The following is a 19,639-nucleotide window of genomic DNA, read 5'->3' as shown; positions in this document are numbered from 1 at the left end:
ACTATGGCAGCTTTATTTTGATCTTTCTTTTCTTTCTTTCTTTTTTTTTTTTTTTTTTTTTGCGGTACGCGGGCCTCTCACTGTTGGCTCCGGACGCGCAGGCTCAGCGGCCATGGCTCACGGGCCCAGCCGCTCCGCGGCATGTGGGATCTTCCCGGACTGGGGCACGAATCCGTGTCCCCTGCATCGGCAGGCGGACTCTCAACCACTGCGCCACCAGGGAAGCCCTATTTTCTTTTTTTAAATTTTGGCTGTCCTGCTTGCGAGATCTCAGTTCCCCCACCAGGGATTGAATCCTGGGCCTTGGCAGTGAAAGTGAGGAATCCTAACCACTAGACCACCAGGGAACTCCCATACTTCGATCTATTTTTATATGTTGGGTTTCCATATAAGATTAAATTTGAATAAAGCATTCTATGCCTTCATAAGGTTTGAAAACCGCTGTCTAATAAAAGAACAAAGTGAAACTGAGAAGCAGTCTGGTATCATAATATTGAACTGAGGGCTCATGTAGGGTGGGCCCAGATCACAGAATTCCTGAGTGGCAGGGCCATGTTTGAAACTGGGGTTGTCTGATTTCAAAGCACAGAGTCTGGGTTCAGATAGGTACATATACTGAAGAGGTGTGAAGCAACATCATGCTGCTGCAAGGGAAGTGGTGAGCAATGAGGCTGGAATCGTTAAGCAGCTACTCTTGTTCACTTGACTAAGGGCAAACCGGGCAAAGACAGATTGGTCTGGATTTGGAGGAATCGGTATAAATGCACGATTTCATGTGTCTGTACCATCGCAGCTCTGTCCACTGAAAAGGCCTACAAGCAATGATACACCAAGCCTCATTCAATGGTGGGGTTAGCAAGGGTGTCTGCCGCCTCCTGCCCTCCCGGCAGGCTTTTCTGTCACATTCCATTGCGGTCTCGCCACAGACCAGATATCTTTCATCTGCCTGCGCCTCCTTCAGCCGGGTAAGCGGAGCCCCCAACTCCTGCCACGCCTTAAGGAGAAGACCGCAGCAGCCACCACCTCGGCGGCCATTTACGCCCGGCGAAGCGCCGGGGACAAAACGCCGACAGGAAGAACCTGCCTGGGCGGTGACCCTGAAGGCGGAGCTTGAACCGAAGCCGGAAACGGCGCCGTGGGCGGGACTCCAACTTTGTTTCTTATTGGAGCTCACCGCTGCCAGTCTCGGCCTCCTCCCTCCGGTCCTCACCTCTTCCGCGCCGGCAGTCAGTAGGTGGCGGGCAGGGGCGGGTAGGGGCGGACGGCCACTTCCGGGTGGGGGAAAAAAGCTGGGCCGCGGGAGGGGCCGGGAAGAGGGAGGAGGAGGAAGAGGAACCGACGGACGGCGGCGGCTGTAGGTTGTTCGGTGGCGGCGGCTCCGGCTCTCTTACGGGCGCACTATGGACAGCCAGGGCCGGAAGGTGGTGGTGTGCGACAACGGCACCGGGGTAAGCTCTTCGCGGGGAGGCTGCAGCGGCTACAGGCTCGCTCAGGGGATGAGCGAGGGGCGCGCGGGCCCTTGGCACCCGGCACTGCACCCCTGGGCCCTCGGCTCCCGGGGCTGCACCTCTGGGCCCTCGGCCCCCGGGGCCAAGGGGCCAGGGCCTCGCTTCCCGCCTCCGTGGGTGTGGCGCGCGAGAGGGTCGGGCTCCTTGGTTTCCCCGAGCCCGCCACTCCCGCAGCTCGGGGTCAGGACGGCGGGCGAGGCCGGCACTGGATGGGGTTCCCACCTGCTGCCCGGCCGGGGCCGGCCCCGCACTGGAGCCTCGGGATTCTGGCTAAAGGGCCGGAGGGGTAAAAGGCTGGGTTTGTGTGTTCCAAAAGGGCTCCATTCCCCAGGGTCGCCGGTGTGTAAAAAGAAGATCAAGAGGCCTTCCTCTTCCTGTATAGTTGAAGATACAGAACGGGAGGCAGGAAACGGGTTTAAAGAAAAAAGGGAAGTGCTGTCATGCAGTGAACCTCAGTCCTTTCGCAGTGTTTGTTTTTTTGTTTTCTTGTTTTTTGAGGGAAAGGGAGACCAGATCGGCAGCGCATCATTTACTTTTTGTTCTGCATGCTGGAAATTTGGCCCAGGTGCAGCCCCGCAGAGACCAGTGTGTTCCAGTGGTTGATCTTGCACCCTTTAAGGCCCAAGTGTTAATTCCACTAACCTTAGGGGAAGTTAATCAGTTTGGGTACCCCTCCTCCTTTTTTTCCTTACTTGCAGAATACAGGTAATGTTAGTATTTAAGAGTCTAAAATGCAAATAATTGTAAAAATCTGAGTAAAACATTGATTTAGAAATTATTTGAAAGTTGTTTCTTTCAATCACCCCCCACCCCCACCCCATTTTAAAAAATGTATTTTGGGCAGCAAAGTCAGCAAATTAGAAGACAGAAGTGTTATTATTTTGGATGAGTTCTGTAGTGATCACTTCCCCCTACATTACAACAAGTCCTAACCATCTTGGAGCTGCAGTATTTTGTGACTTTTATCCCCTTCCATAAATGTGATAGATGAATTAAAATAGATTTTATTTGAACTTTAAAGCCCTTTGGAAACTGGATTGTTGAGGGGGAAAAAGAGCTGATATTCACTGCTATAATGCTGCCCTTGATTGAATTTGTTAGACTTTTACAAGCAATGATGATATTAGCTTTATCTGACTTAAGTTAAAAACGGATGAGAGTAAGAAGAGTGTTATCATTTAATGGGACATCCATACGAAATGGAATAGTACTTAAAGAAAAGGAGGCAGGTCCACCACTATAGGAACATTTTTAAGATCTATTGTTAAGTTTAAAAAAAAGTTGTACAGCAGTTCCATTTATGTGTGTGTTCTTTATTAAAGATATTTATGTGTCCACAAATGTATGTGTATATGAAAGTTTTGACGGAATTCATAAGAAATGTATGTTCATAGTGGTTACCTGTGAGACTAGGGATAAGAGTGAGGTAAGGTGGGAAGGACTTCATCACCCTTCTGAATTATTGGAAAACTGTTCTTTGCTTTTTAACAAACCATGTATTGTTAAACTGTCTTTAAATGAAATTAACTATAAACATGTATTACTTCTACAGTTAAAACTCAGTTAAAGGTGCTTTTTAAAAAATATTAGCCTGATCCCCACTGTAGTCTCATATTGACCTCTAAATAAATGTAAATCTTTAAAAGTTGACGTTAATATATTTTGTTCTGTGAATATGTCAACTTTTTTCTTTAGAAATTGAAGTCAGTTATGTTTTAATGGATTCCTCCTCTTTGAAGGACAGTGAACCCTGTTTCTGTAGTATATGTTTTTTCATAATATTTAGGGTTTTTTTTTCTTCTTCTTTTTAAAAAAAATTTTCTTTTTGGCTGCACCGCATGCAGGATCTTAGTTCCCCGACCAGGGATCGAATCCGCGCTCTCCGAGGTGGAAGCGCGGAGTATTAACCACTGGACAACTGGGGAAGTCCCATAATATTTAGTTTTTATGTTACTATTTCATTAGTTTATCTGTGTTAGAAAACTGATTGTATATTATTGATTAGTCTTATGTCTAATCCATAATTTAAGAATCTTGTTTCTTAAGACAAAAGATCAGTTACTATGACATAAATAGAAAAGTGTAGTTAATTCAAACAAAAACTTACATATTTGGTGTTATGTTTCTAGTTACTTTAAAATTTTTATCCAGATTTTCTATAGGACATGGTAGACTTCAAATGAAGAAACAGCTCTGATGTGGTATGTAGTCATGAATGCTGTGATATTTCTGAAAATTTAGAGAATTAGGAACCACTTAGATTCTGTATTTCTTATGGTTATACTTCATAGTCTTTTTGATTTTATTTAGGTACCTGAAGGTCTAATGATTCCTCTATGATTAAATAAAGAAGATATTAAAATTAAATTTCTGAAAACTTACGGGAATAATTGTTACTCCAAAGCAATTTGCCTGTTACACATTTTAGTTGTTAAAATTATAGGTATTTGAGAACTTGATTTTTTTTAAAATTTATTTATTTATGGCTGCGTTGGGTCTTTGTTGCAGTGTGTGGGCTTCTCATTGCGGTGGCTTCTCTTGTCGCGGAGCACGGGCTCTAGGCGTGCGGGCTTCAGTAGTTGTGGCGCGTGGGCTCTAGAGCGCAGGCTCAGTAGTTGTGGCGCATGGGCTTAGTTGCTCCATGGCATGTGGGATCTTCCTGGACCAGGGCTCGAGCCTGTGTCCCCTGCATTGGCAGGCGGATTCTTAACCACTGCACCACCAGGGAAGTCCCGAGAACTTGCTTTTTTAAGCCCCTCTGGCAGGCCCTAAATCGAATGCCCTAAGAGTAGGTGAGTTCTTGTGATCACATGCCAGATGTTGGTCCCGCTCTTCTTCCTCACTAGCTCCCAAGCTGACCACTGTCTCTTTTCCTCCTAGAGGAGGAAAAGCTCATCCATATCCAGTACTTCATGCATTTCACCTTCATAACCATTCAAACCTAAAATGGAGCCTTCGTCCAAACCTGCACCTAAAATAGAGCTGCGGAAAGTGGCCAGATAGGTGAAAATGTGGAGATCTGCTTAGGCTTGGGTGCCTTTCAAGAGTTGGGCCTGGGCCCCTGGTGTTATATATTCTTTTACCAAACTTGGGTGATTTCGTCAACATTGAGTTAGTTCAGCAACAGTGAAGACTTCTGGAGTGCCTCCTGTGTGACTGGTATAATTTTTAGGGTCTAGTGATACAAAGTAGCTTATAGTGTTAGGTAATTATACTTTTACAATTCACATTTGTAGTATTATGGCCTTTATCAGGCTTATACAGATTTATATGATGAATTTAGGAGTGTTTGAATTAGAAACAAATCAGAAACAGGTTTGGTTTCACCCTATAAAATGCTTTGGAATAAATATAATAAATATTTTGGTGGTCTAAGATCAGAATAATCACTATGCAATTAAATTAATATGTCAGTACCATCAATTTAAATTAATAAAGGAAAAATACAAATTAAATAAGCCCAAATGAGGCTTTATAAATCCCAGTTTATTTTTTGAGGGAGAAAGGTACTTTTAGAGCAAATGTAGATGAGCTTTTTTTTGTTGCTTGAAAGAACATTATATTGTTCATGTTCTTACCATTTGATGACTCAGTAGGAAGTAAGGGAGCCAGTTTAAACCACAGTGCTATGAAGAGGAAACTATATATGGTAAAATCTATTTCTTAAACACAGCCTTACTGCACACAATGAGAGAACTAAGCCACCAAGTCTTAAAATGATTGGAGTGGAGGGAGGTATCTCCAGGATTAAAAATGATACCAAACAAATAATTTAAAAAAGAATATTTTCTTTGCATTTTATTACATCGTGGTTTAGATGTTTTAAAAAATACTTTTTACAAGAAAGGAAATGCCAGGTTGTCTGTTGGTTATATGTTATTGAGAAATAGATCACTGTAATTATTTTCTTGTTATTATAACTATTAATGCTTTCACATTTGAAATAATGTGAAATAGTGCAGCACTTGCCATTTTGACCAAACACTAGTACCCTGTAGTAATGCTAGCACTGGATTACTATGGCAGCATCTACTTCCAATAAGCTACTGCTTAAGCAGAATAAATGATTTCATTAATGAGTGATTGGTATCTTTAATTTGAACTAGAAGCCAAATTTCTATTTTTTATAAAGCACAGGAATAGTAGTTTACAATTATTTTTATAGTTTCAGGAGTTCTTAATTTTTTGTCATCTTACCTCAGGCACTTGGCAAATATTTTGTCCCATGAAGTATGCTCAGACAAGAATTTCAAGATGCAAACTACCCATCTATAATTGTTCAAATTATAATCAGTAAACATTGAGTGATGTGATTATGGATTTACCGTGTTGCACGTTTCCTAGTGTGTTTGGCTCAGAATGAGGGGAGGCACGTCAACCTTCGCAGCCTCCTCCCTGCACCAGGACTTGGCTTACGCCCCATCCCAGGCTCCTGCCCCACCTGTACCTTATGTTAACGATTTCTCACTTAAATCATTTGTTTACATTTAATATGCTAAAAATGCCCTTACAAACTTGTAGGTTCTTTTTTCATTCATTCTGTCATTTTTTTAAAGAATATTTATACCCATGTGAGCATGTTCAGTCTTGTGAATGGACACTTTTGACCCACCCAGTGTCCTTATCTGTTCATTATGTTAATACATAAGAATTTAATGTCTGCATTGTATTTGGTTTCTATATTTGGAACATATGTATAAATTATGACTAAAGCTGGTGATCATGACAAATTTTATTTATGTAGAAATTTGGATATGGTGGGGTAATGAGAAGAGATTCTCTGGTTTTGCATCTGATTTCAGTTCACGTCAAGTGAGCTGGCTTTCGACTTAAGGACAAAAGCGAGTTTGATTTAGAAGAGAAGCGTGTGAGAGGTTTTTTCATTTTCTTTTAATTTGAATAGACTAGAAAATACTAAGTATTATTCTTTTCCTCTGTGGCAGTTGTCACTCCAACTCTTTCTGGGTCACATTGATAAATTATTTGGGAAGACATTGTGGAAAAATGGACTAGCATTTCTGAATTCTGTTGAACACATTTTTAGGGTGGGAAGTGTATTGCTCTTTATCAACCACTATTCAAATGGAGAGAGAGGTATGAGCAAGCAGGTAATCTATTGCATATGCCATCATATCACAGTAATTTCTGCCTTGGAAGCTAATCTGGTCAGAATTGTATCATAGTTTTAGAAATGGGTATGTGGCTAAATAGTAAACTGAACAGGACTAGGTTTTGTGAGTTTGGAAGAAAAGCTATCTGAGCAGTGTGTTTTTTCTTTTTTTTTTTTTTTTTGCGGTACGCGGGCCTCTCACTGTTGTGGCCTCTCCCGTTGCGGAGCACAGGCTCCGGACACGCAGGCTCAGCGGCCATGGCTCACGGGCCCAGCCGCTCCGCGGCATGTGGGATCTTCCCGGACCGGGGCACGAACTCGTGTCCCCTGCATCAACAGGCGGACTCTCAACCACTGCGCCACCAGGGAAGCCCTGAGCAGTGTGTTTTATGTAGGTTCTAAAATGTAAACGTGAACTGAGGAGATACGAATTCAGGTGGTATTGGAAATATGCAATTTTTAAATTTTGGGCAGATTTTTCATACCAGTAGCTTTAGTCTGCTAAAGACATGACTTCAACATATTTTTAAGAGCTCTATTTATAGAAGACTTGAAATTATGCATGGCAGAATGTTCTAGACTATTTATAATTAAATGTGGTTCATCAGCATCATTTCCAACAAGATTGTTTTTGCAGTAGAAAAATTTTATATTTTGGAGGGTTAGTCAGAAGTCAGTGAGTTTCAGGTAGTTGCTAACCTTTACCACTATCAAACAAAACGGTTCCTTGTATGTAACAGCTTTCTGTCCACTTTTGTGTTATTACTATCATGCGTCACATTCAGATACTGTTTTTCTCCTTAATTCTTCTAAGAGAATATGGTACCTGAAGCCATGGGACAATAGACTTTCTCACTATTAAACATATTCTCTAGGTTAAAATAATCATAGTATCATACGAGTCAACAGCAAAACTTCTAATATTTATTGATCAGTTAAATAATATGCATTTAGTATGTGTCAGACACTGTTCTAGGTGCTTGGGATTCATCAATAGACACAAAAATCCTTGCACAGTGTACCATACATTGAATAAAGGCTTGTTAAGGGAGAGGGTAGAGACTGATTGCATTTCCTTTCTTTTATAGCTTCTTCCTCCCACCCTGAAGTTTTAAACTGCCTTTTCCTTGTAATGGCTGCTCTTAAAAATAAGACTAAACAGACTGTATTATTGGTATAAGAATTAAAAACCCTTGGTTCTATTTTCAGTTTTACTGTAGATTGTTAAATCTCCTAGTATATCCGTTTCTTATTAATAAAATGGAAGTATTATTAGAATCAGTGATATGTCCTCATTGGAGAAGTACACTATCTGAATATGAAATTATGTCATTTGGTATTACTGAATACGTTTGTCTAAATATAAAGATGTAAATAGCCCAAAATGCCTAATAAATGTTTATTTTAATTTGATGCTAGTCCAGATGCCATTTGATCTTCCCATTTTCAAAAATGGGGTTGCTTAAGTGAATTGCCAGACATGAATGAAAAGCTGCTTTATTTCTGTTCATTTTCTGACATTTCTCTTTTAAAAATCCTTAGCATTTGTTGAGTGAATTTGTCCCTTCCCCGCTGTGCATCAAGGCAGTGGGCTCCAGCATGAACTGCTTAGCTTAGCTCCCTGTGGTGGGGAGACCTAGGCACTAAATAAGCAGTTGACCAGTAAGGAAACGGGAACTCTGGTAGTAGTGCCATAAAGGAAATAAATGGAGGATATGATAGATGGGGTGACTACTTTGGGTAATTTGAAAGCAACAAAAGTTTAAAATATTGTATAAATGCAAAGCGGTACTTTTCAGATACAGTTTTTAAAAGGATAATATCATAAATACCTTGACACTAACCCACTTTTACTGTTCTTTTCCAGTTTGTGAAGTGTGGATATGCAGGCTCTAACTTTCCAGAACACATCTTCCCAGCTTTGGTTGGAAGACCTATTATCAGATCAACCACCAAAGTGGGAAACATTGAAATCAAGGTAATATTTTATTTATTGATAAATGAGAAGCAAAACCTGTGAGGTGTTCTTTGAATTAAGTAGTTTTAAAATGTGATGCCTTGAAAAGCAAAGGAGGAGGGCCGAATTTCTTATATTTAAAATTTTTATCAACACCTGAAGAAAGGCACCAGAAACTGAAGTTAATTTCATCTGACTTTAAGTATAGCTTGATGCCATTACTCTCTGAATGAAGTAAAATACTTAGTAAGATTTTTATGTTGATGTGAATACTATATTAGTGACTTAAAGTCCTATTACCTAATATAATTTTTAAAAGAAATCAGCCTGGTATTTTTATGTCTTTCAGTTCCATATATTTTTCTATGTTAGTGTCTCTTTGGGACCTAAGATTTTTCCTTCCCATGTTCTCATGGCCTGATCCCCCTACATTTTTATATAGCTAGTCAGGAAACACAGGATATAAATCTTATTGGTTCCTCTTTTCACCAGTATAACTGATTTCCATAGTGTGCAGGAGGAAGCTGTGCAAGTCTTTATTTGGCATTGTATTTATCTTAGCACGAGGAGAGGGGAGGGAATATTGTCATTGCCTTCCTACTGTACTTAACATGAGAGACTGGATGTTAAGGATGATAGATTTTTATCTTCTATTAAAGGGATTGGAAATCAAGTGGGAGTTACAATATTGTAGAAGAAAAAGAACAGTCAAAAGTCAGTGGTCACCAATTGACTTAAATTTTTCAGGTGGCCTAGGGATCAGGTTATACAAAATGCAGTAGCATTTAGGGGCCCTTTTACTGAATCGTTTGTGAACGGACTAGCATTGTTGGACAGTCCTATCTGGACAGTCCTTGGCAAGACTTCACTGAACTGTTAGTGTGTGAGTTAGCGTGTGCCTCTCTGGAACGTTTATTTGAGATGTCTAGGAAGGCGGTAATAGGTGGTAGAGGTTTGCTACTTGGTGGCTCTCTGCTGTTGGGACTAGAGAATTGAATTACACAATGAATAAAAATACAAACTGAAATTTAGGTTCTGTGTTAATTTTTTAAAGACTTAAAAGAGTGAATGATTCTGGCCTCTGTTTTGTTATGTTACAATCAGAAGGGATACTCAATATGAGAGGTTTTTTGTTTTTGTTTTTGGGGGTTTTTTTAGGGTCTTTTGGGAATTTTATGGAATTCTGTATTCTCTTTTTGTGAACTCCTTTCGTTCTGATTGAATGCAATCTTAAATGAAAACTTAAAATTTAGCTAATAATAGTGATAAGGATAAACTTTTTAATGATGTTGGAAGTCACACTTCTATTCAGTATCAGCCTTTTAAAGAAGAATGGCTTTTTTATACTTTATGGATAATAACATTTTTGAGGTATTAAGATACATCACATATAGCTATTTTTATTGACCGGCATAGTCACAATCATTACCATTTTCTTGCTTTTTAAGGCCAAGTGATAGAAATGAAACTAGATGATATTCTAATAAGACATTTTTGCTAAGGAATTCCCCAGTAGCATTCCTTGTATGGTTTGTCAGTCTGTGTTCGGTTGGCTCACTTCTGTTCAATCTGCTTAATCTTTTAAGTCTTTCAAGTTAATTTGTTCTTCCAGTAGAAGACAGTGAAAGAAAACAGACCTGTGTCAAATTTAACTTGACTGCTAGAGCTTGGAAAGTCAACTCTAAATACCCTTTACCTACTCAGCTAGACTTTTTCTGCTATTTATTTTCCTTAATTAAGGTTCTTAAATTCAGTAATGAATTAAAGAAATTTGACTTTTTTGGAATTCCTATGCCTAGTGGATTGATTTATACTTTTTGTGTCTTGTTAGCTAAAATGTGGTAGACTAAAAACTGGAAATTTAAATTGTTTAATGAGTTTATTTTCATTCAGGAGTATTAACTGTCCATGCTAATTCGGCCCTAATTGTTAACTCCGTAAACTGTAGTAGTACTGCATCTGACCTCGACCTAATTTGTCTCTATTGCTTGTATGTTTAAAAATTTCAGTGAGGATTTTATTTAGGCCTTTTCTGACTCTTACTTCTACCTTCTCTCTCTTCACCTTTCTTGACCTGTTGAAGTAGAATAACAAAAAGATGGTAAGTGAGGTTACACACATGCTCTCTGTTTGTTTTCCACTTTTGCTTGGTGGGACAGTAGTTGTTGTTTTGTGTCCCTTTGGTATTGGGGAGGGGGGGTAATTCCATATTTTAATTTTTTAATTTTTAAGTACTTTGATTTTTAACCTTTTTCATTGCTTCAATTTGGTAGCAACTAATTAAGTCCTATACTTTCCTGATTGCATACAATGGACCACATCAGAACTAATTACTAACATAGTTTTGAATTGTTTTCCTTGTGTTTTTTGTAGATGAATGTTATGATTAAAATGGAATGTGGTGTGCATTTTATTAGAAACCAAGTGGCTTTATTTAGGATATGTGTGATCCAGAAAACTGGGGTGAAGTTGTTGCATTTGGATAAATCCACTTTATTGACCATTGTTAAATTGAACACTGCCTGTCATAGCCTCTATATATATGTGTATATATTTGCATCCAGTACAGTATCATATGTGTATTTAATAAACTGAGTAAAATTTTAATGTGCAAATGAACTATAAATAGTAAAGGGGGAGAAAAAGAGATTGACTTGTTTCCTATATTATCCTTATCGGTGAGCAGATTTTGCATTATCTGAGTATAAATAAGAAAAAGGTGAAAGTCTTGTAAGACTTTCACATAGACAATAGATTCTTCCTCTAAATAAATACCATTGTGTGGCACCTTTTTCTTTTGAACTAGAACTAGGCGCATCCCAGGCAATTGACTCTTTCATCATATTTTTCTGTGATAGTCAAAGTGCTTTCTGTAGTAGATATTTTCAAGTTTGTTTGTTTTTAATATTATTTGTAAGCAGCTTTGACAGAGATTAATATCAGGCCTTTCTAGTGATATGTATTTTAACTAGTAACAGTAACTTTGTGAAGTTTTCTTTTGAATAAACAAAAGCATTTAAAAGTGGAAATTTCTACATTTATCCTAAATAAAAGATCATGCATTTGTCTTAAAATCTGAAGGAGATTAAGAAAAAAGTGTACTTTTAGAGAACAGTGTAGGCTTAATGTTTTTTATGAAATTTTGTTCTAGGAATTTAATTGTGGTTTTAAAGTATATTTGCTCTACTTTTAATTTGAGGTGACATTGTTCAGAATGATTCTTGGCAAATCTCATCTACACTGCCTGCTTTTCATAAAATATAAATGCCTTTAAAACAACATCTCAGACAGTTACTGTAATTTTTCATTGTTTCAGGTAATAGGTGATGGTTTAGGCTTGGTCCAATGATGAGGTGGGTGGTAAAAAACTAAGGCCTGATCTGATGATGGCTTAGAATTTTGGTCTTGGAGTTGTGGGCAAGTTACATAAAGCTTTTAGCATTTTGGGGTTTTGGAAGTTAAAATGTTCTAAGGAAAACTATATGTTTTGGGATTTTTTGAAATAAAATTTTAGATATGGATACACTTTTAAATTAGGTAGCTTGAGTTAGTCAAGACTATTTGCACTAATTTGATAAGTTAATACTCGTTTTCTTCCATTTTAAATGTCCTATTTGGGCTTCCCTGGTGGCGCAGTGGTTGAGAGTCCGCCTGCCGATGCAGGGGAGACGGGTTCGTGCCCCGGTCCGGGAAGATCCCACATGCCGCGGAGCGGCTGGGCCCGTTAGCCATGGCTGCCGAGCCTGTGCATCCGGAGCCTGTGCTCCGCAACGGGAGAGGCCACAACAGTGAGAGGCCCGCGTACGAGAGAGAGAGAGAGAGAGAGAGAGAGAGAGAGAGAGAGAGAGAGAGAGAGACACACACACACACACACACACACACACACACACCCACCCACACCCACACACACACACACACACACACACACACACACACACACACACACACACACACACACACACAGACACACACACACACACACCCTCTTTGTTCAGAGGGATGGTAAGATACTCAATGCCAGATGCTGTTTTCAGTTAATTATTTATGGTATGTGTGCCCTAGAAGTAGATCCATGACACTTTTATTTTGAGTTGGCATTAGATCAGACATACATAAGCCCCTATTCTTGCATGGAATAAAAACTAAACAGTCTGATGAAATCAGACCAGACTTATACTAAATTTGTTGAAATGTAGTTGTGAATATATATCGATGACGTAAACCATCTAATTATCTGATCTGTTATTACCTTGTATAACACAAAGAAAGATATATTCTAGAAGAAAGTAACAAAATTGTATATTAAGTTATATTGATGGCCAAAAGTAATATATGTACTTGGAGGTATAAATGCCACCCCCTAACATTTTATTAAGAAGTGTTTAGAATGCACGGCAAAGTTGAAGGAATTTTGCAGTGAAACCCATACATCCATCACCTAGATTATGATATTAATGTTTACTATACTGATATATCACATATCTATCCATTTATCCATCTGTCAGTCCATCAGTGTATCTTGTCTTTTGATGTATTTGAAATTATCAGTATACTTCTCCATAAGTAATTCAACAAATGCATGTCAGTTACTAGAGTTCACAAATATAGATTTTTAGTTTTGCATTTTCCTATCAGATGATTCTAACTAGTTAATATTTAAGCAATTTGAGTATTAAATTATGGTAAATTAACTTTATACAAAATTAGTTGCAACAGAAAAGTTTTAGTGAACATTTCTAGCATGTGCTTTAACTTTGTTTTTCCTTTTTGTTGTTGCTTTCAGTGGATTTTCCAGAAATCTGTTTGTTTTTTATTGTTGTTTTTAGAGTCTTCACCCTTGTTTATCTCTTCTCTTTTTTTTTAATTGTTATTTTTAAAAGTTTTAAAGTCATACATGTATTTAAACTTCTGTTTTAAAATATCTTAAGGTCTTATAGCAAATAGTAGCTATTTCTGATACTAGTGTTTTTTTTTAATTGAATTCATCAGTATATGTAGAAATCAAGATTATTTAGTATTTTGACTAGCCAATTTCTAAAATAAGTTTAAATTCTGGGACATCATTAGCCTTATTATACACACAAAATTTGACTTTTGAAATGTGGGTCATCTTAAGTATGCTGTCATTGGAGACAAGACTTGTGAGTATTCTGCTTCGTGTGTAATAGCATAGTTTTCCAGTATTATACTTTAAGATTGAAGATGTTGCTCATGAGATAATTTTAAAGAAGAATTGCTTCTCTTTGTCTTAATTTTTTGTATCTCTACAAATTATCATTCATCTTGGTGAGGCATATATTGAAACTTAATTTCAATTCTAATTGAGGCATATATAGGTAGAAGTTTGTGAAATTTACAAGTTATGTGGTTGGTGCGTATGTCCATTCTTATAGTGTAATAAAAAATCCTTTTATTTTTTGCTTCTCATTATGCTTTATAGTACTTACACTTATCATTTTGATATTTAGTACAAAGAAATGTGCTGCATGCATTGAGCATTTTTCTACAAGTTTTTTTTTTCCCTGATGTGCTATCTCACATATCACAGGCCTTATTTTTTGAATCTTTGAGCAAAAGAAACAGATGAAACCTCATACAAAACCTTCCAAAATATGAAAATGTGGGGTTTATTTGTGCTAATGCTCTTCTTTTGGAAACATATGTATTAAAGGTAAGGTCAATTTATTGATTTAAACCACGCTGTACATAAAAATTTATTATTCCTGATTAAGATTTGCAAGGCATTGTTCATGAAAGAAAAGATCTTTTTAACTTGTGGAATGAAGAACTTTGTCTGAAAGTGCCAGAAAGATTAAAATTAATTATTCCCAAGTTTTCCAAAATATTATGGGAGGATAATTTTCTGAAGGTATTTTATATAAAAATTTGGTCTAAAGCTTTGATATTATAATTTTCTAGGATCTTATGGTTGGTGATGAGGCAAGTGAATTACGCTCAATGTTAGAAGTTAATTACCCAATGGAAAATGGCATAGTACGAAATTGGGATGACATGAAACACCTGTGGGACTATACATTTGGACCAGAGAAACTTAACATAGATACCAAGAATTGTAAAATCTTGCTCACAGAACCTCCTATGAACCCAACCAAAAACAGAGAGAAGATTGTAGAGGTAAGTTTTTAGATGGGTTGCGCATATATGTGTTTCTGTGATGTGATGTTAAAGCACATGTTTTTTCTTTTATCTTACCATTGTCCTTTGGAATAAGAATAATTGTTATTTTCTCCCAGATCCTATTTATTGAGCACCTAACTATGTTAGTCATTACTTATAAGTAGAATATACCAGTAAGCAAAGCGAAGTCCTGCTGCCATGGAGTTTATCCTCTAGCAGGGGAAAACAGACCAAAAGAGCAAAAAGTGAGTTAATTAAATGGTTTGTTAGAAGATAATAGATGCTAAAGGGAAAAAAAAGAGTAGGTTAAGGGGGATGGGGAATGTAGGGAGGCTCCGTTTTTCATAGAATGTGGTAGTATGTGTCTGTGAGAAGGTGATATTTAAACAAAGGGAGTTAGCCAGAATATATTTGGGAAGAACATTCTAGGCAAAAGGAGTAGCCAGTGTAAAGGTCTTGAAATAGGAGCAAGCCTGGCATATTAGAGAGTCAGCAAGGAAGCCAGTGTGGGAGAGCAACAGGAGATGAGATGGGAGAAGTAATGGGGGCATTCTAGGGCCGTGTAGGCTCTAATAGGGAATTAGATTTAAACTCCAAGTGAAATGTAGAGCTATTACAAGGGACGGACATGCTCAGATTTAGGTTCCTGTGGCTGCTGTGTTGAATGTAGATAGGACATAAGGAGGCAAGGGTACAAGAGGGACCAGTTTGGAGACTTTTTCAGTTACCTAAGCACAAGATAATGATGGTTAGGATTAGGGGTAGTAGCAGAGAAGGTAATGAGAAGTGGCCAGATTGTGGCTCTGTTTTGAAGGAAGGGCCAAAATATATTCTGATTTCTTAGATGTGGGTAATATAGGGATAACTGCAAAGATTTCGCTTGAGTAACTGGAGGGTGGGGAAAGACTGAGATAGTAGAACAGGATTTGGGAGGGAAATGGATCAGGAGTCCAGTTTTGGACATGTTAGGTCTTCATTAGACATCCAAGAAAAAATGTCAAGTAGATGGTTATTAAGATCAAGTTCAGGAGAGAAGTCTGGGACTGGAGACAAAAACTTGGGAGAGTCACGAGGATATAGATAATACGGTTCACCGAAGAAGTGAGAGTAGACAGAGGTGAGAGAGCGAAGGGCCAGGGAGATAGAGGAGAGCTGGGAAAGGAGGTTGAAACGGCTAATGAGGTAGGCAGTTCCAGAGAGCAAAAAGTCTACATTCTTAAGAGTTTAGATAGGCAACTTTTCAAGGTTGTCTTTCATTTTGTTATATATGAGATAGAAACTTTTAATTGCTTTGTATTTTAGTAGCTTTCCAGATACTACTTAATGTAAATATCTTGTTTTACTCAGTGGCTATGTTTAGATGTTGATGGAAATTTTGGAAGAGATTTAGAATTTTTATATTAAGTGTTTTAAAATTTGAGATCATGATTTTAGCTGCAGAATCCATATCATTTCTTATGGTTCGTATTTTATTACTTTTTTCCACTAGCCACCCCTAAAACTATGAAAGATGGGCTTTATTGTATTAGCTCATATTTTAATTGCATTCTACACTTTGTGAATGGTTTACAATCACTAATACTTTGTGATGGATAAGTAGTCATTTGTAATTGCTATTTATTTTTAGCAGCTCATTACAAAATCAGAGTGCAGAGATATTTTTGCATTAAATCAAAAGGTTACTACACAAGGAAACCTTTCGGAAAGTAACACAATACCAGAATGAAAACCAAGTTTTCTTTCAAATGAAAAGTTAGGGAGATGACAGGTATAGTGTCGTCCACTAACTAGCTGTTTGACTAGGACACATATTTTTTTAATCTGCAAAAATGACAAGAATTAGTCTTACTGCACTCTAAGGTCTCATCTTTAGTTTAATGCTCTTTTTTACTCACGAGTGCAAATTTGGCTATGACTGATAATGCCCTACTTTAATCTCATCCAGAGAGTTGTATTAGAACTACAAATACTTTTTAATGATCTTATAAGTAAAAACAAATTCTCACAGACTGTCAAGTTGATAAATGCAAATACAGTTGACCCTTGAACAATGCAGGGTTAGGGGTGCCAACCCCCCTCGGTCAAACATTTGTGTATAACGTTACATTTGGCCCTCTTTATTCCAGTTCTGCATCACTGGATTCAGCCAATCTTGGATCATGTAGTGGTATAGTATTTATTTACTGAAAAAAACCTGCAATTAAGTGGACCTGCGCAGTTCAAACCTGTGTTTTCAAGGGTCAACTGTATAGCATTACTCTTCCATTTTCATCCCTGTGGTGGGAGAATAAAGGGTGATGGAGTAGAATACTACTTAGAATATCCAGTTGCTTAATTGATGAGTATGTGTTTCAGAGATGTAAAATTTATATATGTATGTATGTATTTTAGGATTGTTTTTAATTGAATTTTATTGAAGTATAGTTAATTTACAATGTTATGTTAGTTTCAGGTGTACAGCAAAGTGATTCAGTTTTGTTGTTTTTGTTTTTGTTTTTGGCTGCACCACGCTGTATGCAGGATCTTAGTTCCCTGACCAGGGATCGAACCTGTGCTCCCTGCAGTGGAAGCACAGAGTCCTAACTGCTGGACCGCAGGGAATTCCCCAGAGTTGTAAAATTTAAATTCTATATAATTCTTATTGTGGTCAGTTGTAAAATTTTCTAAATATGAGATATTCATAGCGGTCGTCAGCACTGCCAATCAAGGAATGCTCGGTGTAGATGACAGAAAATGCTATAGGATGTTCCCAGCCAACCTGCACTACGGAGAATGAGCATGGTTGTGAGCAGAGTGGGCGTGAGGGAACTCCTCCCTGCAGTGTACCTTGGCAGAGAGTGGACCGCAGCCTTGGCTCCAGTGGGGAGGGCAGGCTCAGCTGCTGAGCATTCAGGATCTGCCAGTATTCAGGAGTTACTGTGTTTATTTTTGTTTTCCTGCCCTACTGTCTTATTACCTTTTATGTTTATTTAACTGCTAGAGGTAGAGCCACAGTCTTTCTTGGCCCAGGTTGAGGGAGAGGGATGCTAAGGTAAGCAGTTAAGCAATTTCTGTAGTTTGTCTTTAAATTAAAAGATATTTCCTTTAAGGGACATCAGTTGAGAAGAATGCCTTGTTCAAAAGCAGAATGCTTTCTTTCACTCTAATTAGCCATTAACGAAAACACTCAGAAATCTTTGCTTTGTAGCACTTATGAAATGCTTGGGGACTTAGTGTGTATTCAAAAATCTGTCCCCAAAATTGGAGCTCTGTGACAGCAGGACTTCAGTAGAGGCAAAAAGAGCTGAAGAGAATGGAGGATTCTTTTGGGTTCTTTGATTCTATTTTGGATAGCTAATCCACTCGGACCATCAAGAAACCTTATACATACTTATTATGTAATTTCTAAATACTAATTTTTTCCCTTTCCTTTTGCATTTTCAGGTAATGTTTGAAACTTACCAGTTTTCTGGAGTGTATGTAGCCATCCAGGCAGTTTTGACTTTGTATGCTCAAGGTAGGTGAAGCTTAACTTTTAGTATAATCAATTCAGCAAATATTTATTAAATATGTTTGATGTCAGAGGAGTTTGATTCTTCGGTAAGTTGTAAGTCCCAGAAGAGCACAATATTTATGTATTTATATTTATTCAAATATTTAAAATATTTATTCAGATACTTCCACAATTTTTAAAATTTGTCAAATAAAATATACGCATTTTTATTTTACTAAACAATGAAAGACTTAGGTAAAAAGAAACTTCTCAATTTTTTTAGAAGTAGAAGGTTCCCTCTTTTAGGCTATTTAAAGTAAAAAATGTTTTATAAAGTGGAGAATGAAAATGGAATTTGTCCTCAGAATTGGCAGTTAAAAAAAAATAGAGCCAAAAAGGTTACTATAAATCATGTTTGTCAAATGCATAATAGATTAAATACAAAGGAAAAGGCAGACATTTGAGAGTGCCTTCCTAACTTCTGAGGTGGATTTAATGGGGGGAGCTACTGTGTTTTCTTGGTACTGCTGTTAGTAACTGCCTTGCTGTCCATTGAGAATAAAATAGTAGCCATGTAGGGAGAACTCTTTATATCCTGATGGTCTTATCGAGAACTTGAGGGGCCATCAGATATGTGCTACAGAGTTTGTTAGGCACTTAAAATGTAAAGATGCCTCAAGGACTTAGAATCTAATGGGGAAAAGATACAGAAATTGATTCAGCATGTCAGAGAAGATTTCTGAAGGAGGTGACAATTAAGTCTCAAGCCTTAGTACTTAAGCAGTGTATGACAATACAGTTGACCCTTGAACAATGCTGGTTTGAACTGCATGAGTCCACTTATACATGGATATTTTTTAATAGTAAATACTGCAGTACATGGTCTGTGGTTGGTTGAATCTGGGGATGGAGAGGAACCATGGATGCAGAGGGCCAATTATAAGTTATATGCAGGTTAACCCCCGTGTTGTTCAGGGGTCAGTTGTACTTGGGTACAAACTAATATTGTGGTGATCCATCTGATTCTACATGTGCATAAGTAAAAATCACTTTTCAAAATACATACTGGGTTTTTTAACTGTCTTTACTACTACATATAGATACTAAGAAAGTACTTGGGGAGAATTAAATTTTTAAAGAGGCTTTATTCATTCACCAAGTGTAACATGTGCCTCGATTTCTGTTTAGTGCAGAGGATATGGCAGTGAGTAAAGTAAGCTACTCTGTAAGCTGCGTGTGGTCTCCTTGTGCTTAAGGCAGTTACAGCCCAGTTGTGAGTAATTAGTGCTTGTGTGCATCTAGGTAATTTTGTTTCATTTTTTTAAAGTAAATTTCAGAAATTATTTTAGAAAAACTTTGGAAAAATAGATATTAAAAATTTTGAATCTAAGCTTTGAAATTGGTGATAATAGTTCCATTTAGGGGGTGGGGACACTTTAGGGGGACACTTCTGC

The 19,639-nt window shown here is 37.8% G+C and overlaps 1 protein-coding gene across 1 annotated transcript in view; it reads left to right on the top strand.

Moving 5' to 3' along the window:
* The first annotated feature begins 1,289 nt into the window (after positions 1 to 1,289).
* Positions 1,290 to 19,639, top strand: part of ACTR2 (actin related protein 2) — a 35,839-nt gene continuing 17,489 nt past the window's right edge. Inside the window, exons 1-4 of the mRNA XM_081254957.1 lie at positions 1,290 to 1,448; positions 8,486 to 8,596; positions 14,495 to 14,710; positions 18,137 to 18,209. Of these exons, the coding sequence (XP_081111083.1) occupies positions 1,401 to 1,448; positions 8,486 to 8,596; positions 14,495 to 14,710; positions 18,137 to 18,209 (448 nt within the window). The 5' untranslated portion in view covers positions 1,290 to 1,400. The remainder of the gene's footprint in view (positions 1,449 to 8,485; positions 8,597 to 14,494; positions 14,711 to 18,136; positions 18,210 to 19,639) is intronic.

This window comes from Mesoplodon bidens, assembly GCF_964165515.1.
Source record: "Mesoplodon bidens genome assembly, chromosome: 14".
Lineage (NCBI taxonomy): Eukaryota > Metazoa > Chordata > Mammalia > Artiodactyla > Ziphiidae > Mesoplodon > Mesoplodon bidens.
The sequence above is the reverse complement of the archived record's forward strand: the minus strand, read 5'-3'. Positions and strand labels throughout refer to the sequence as shown.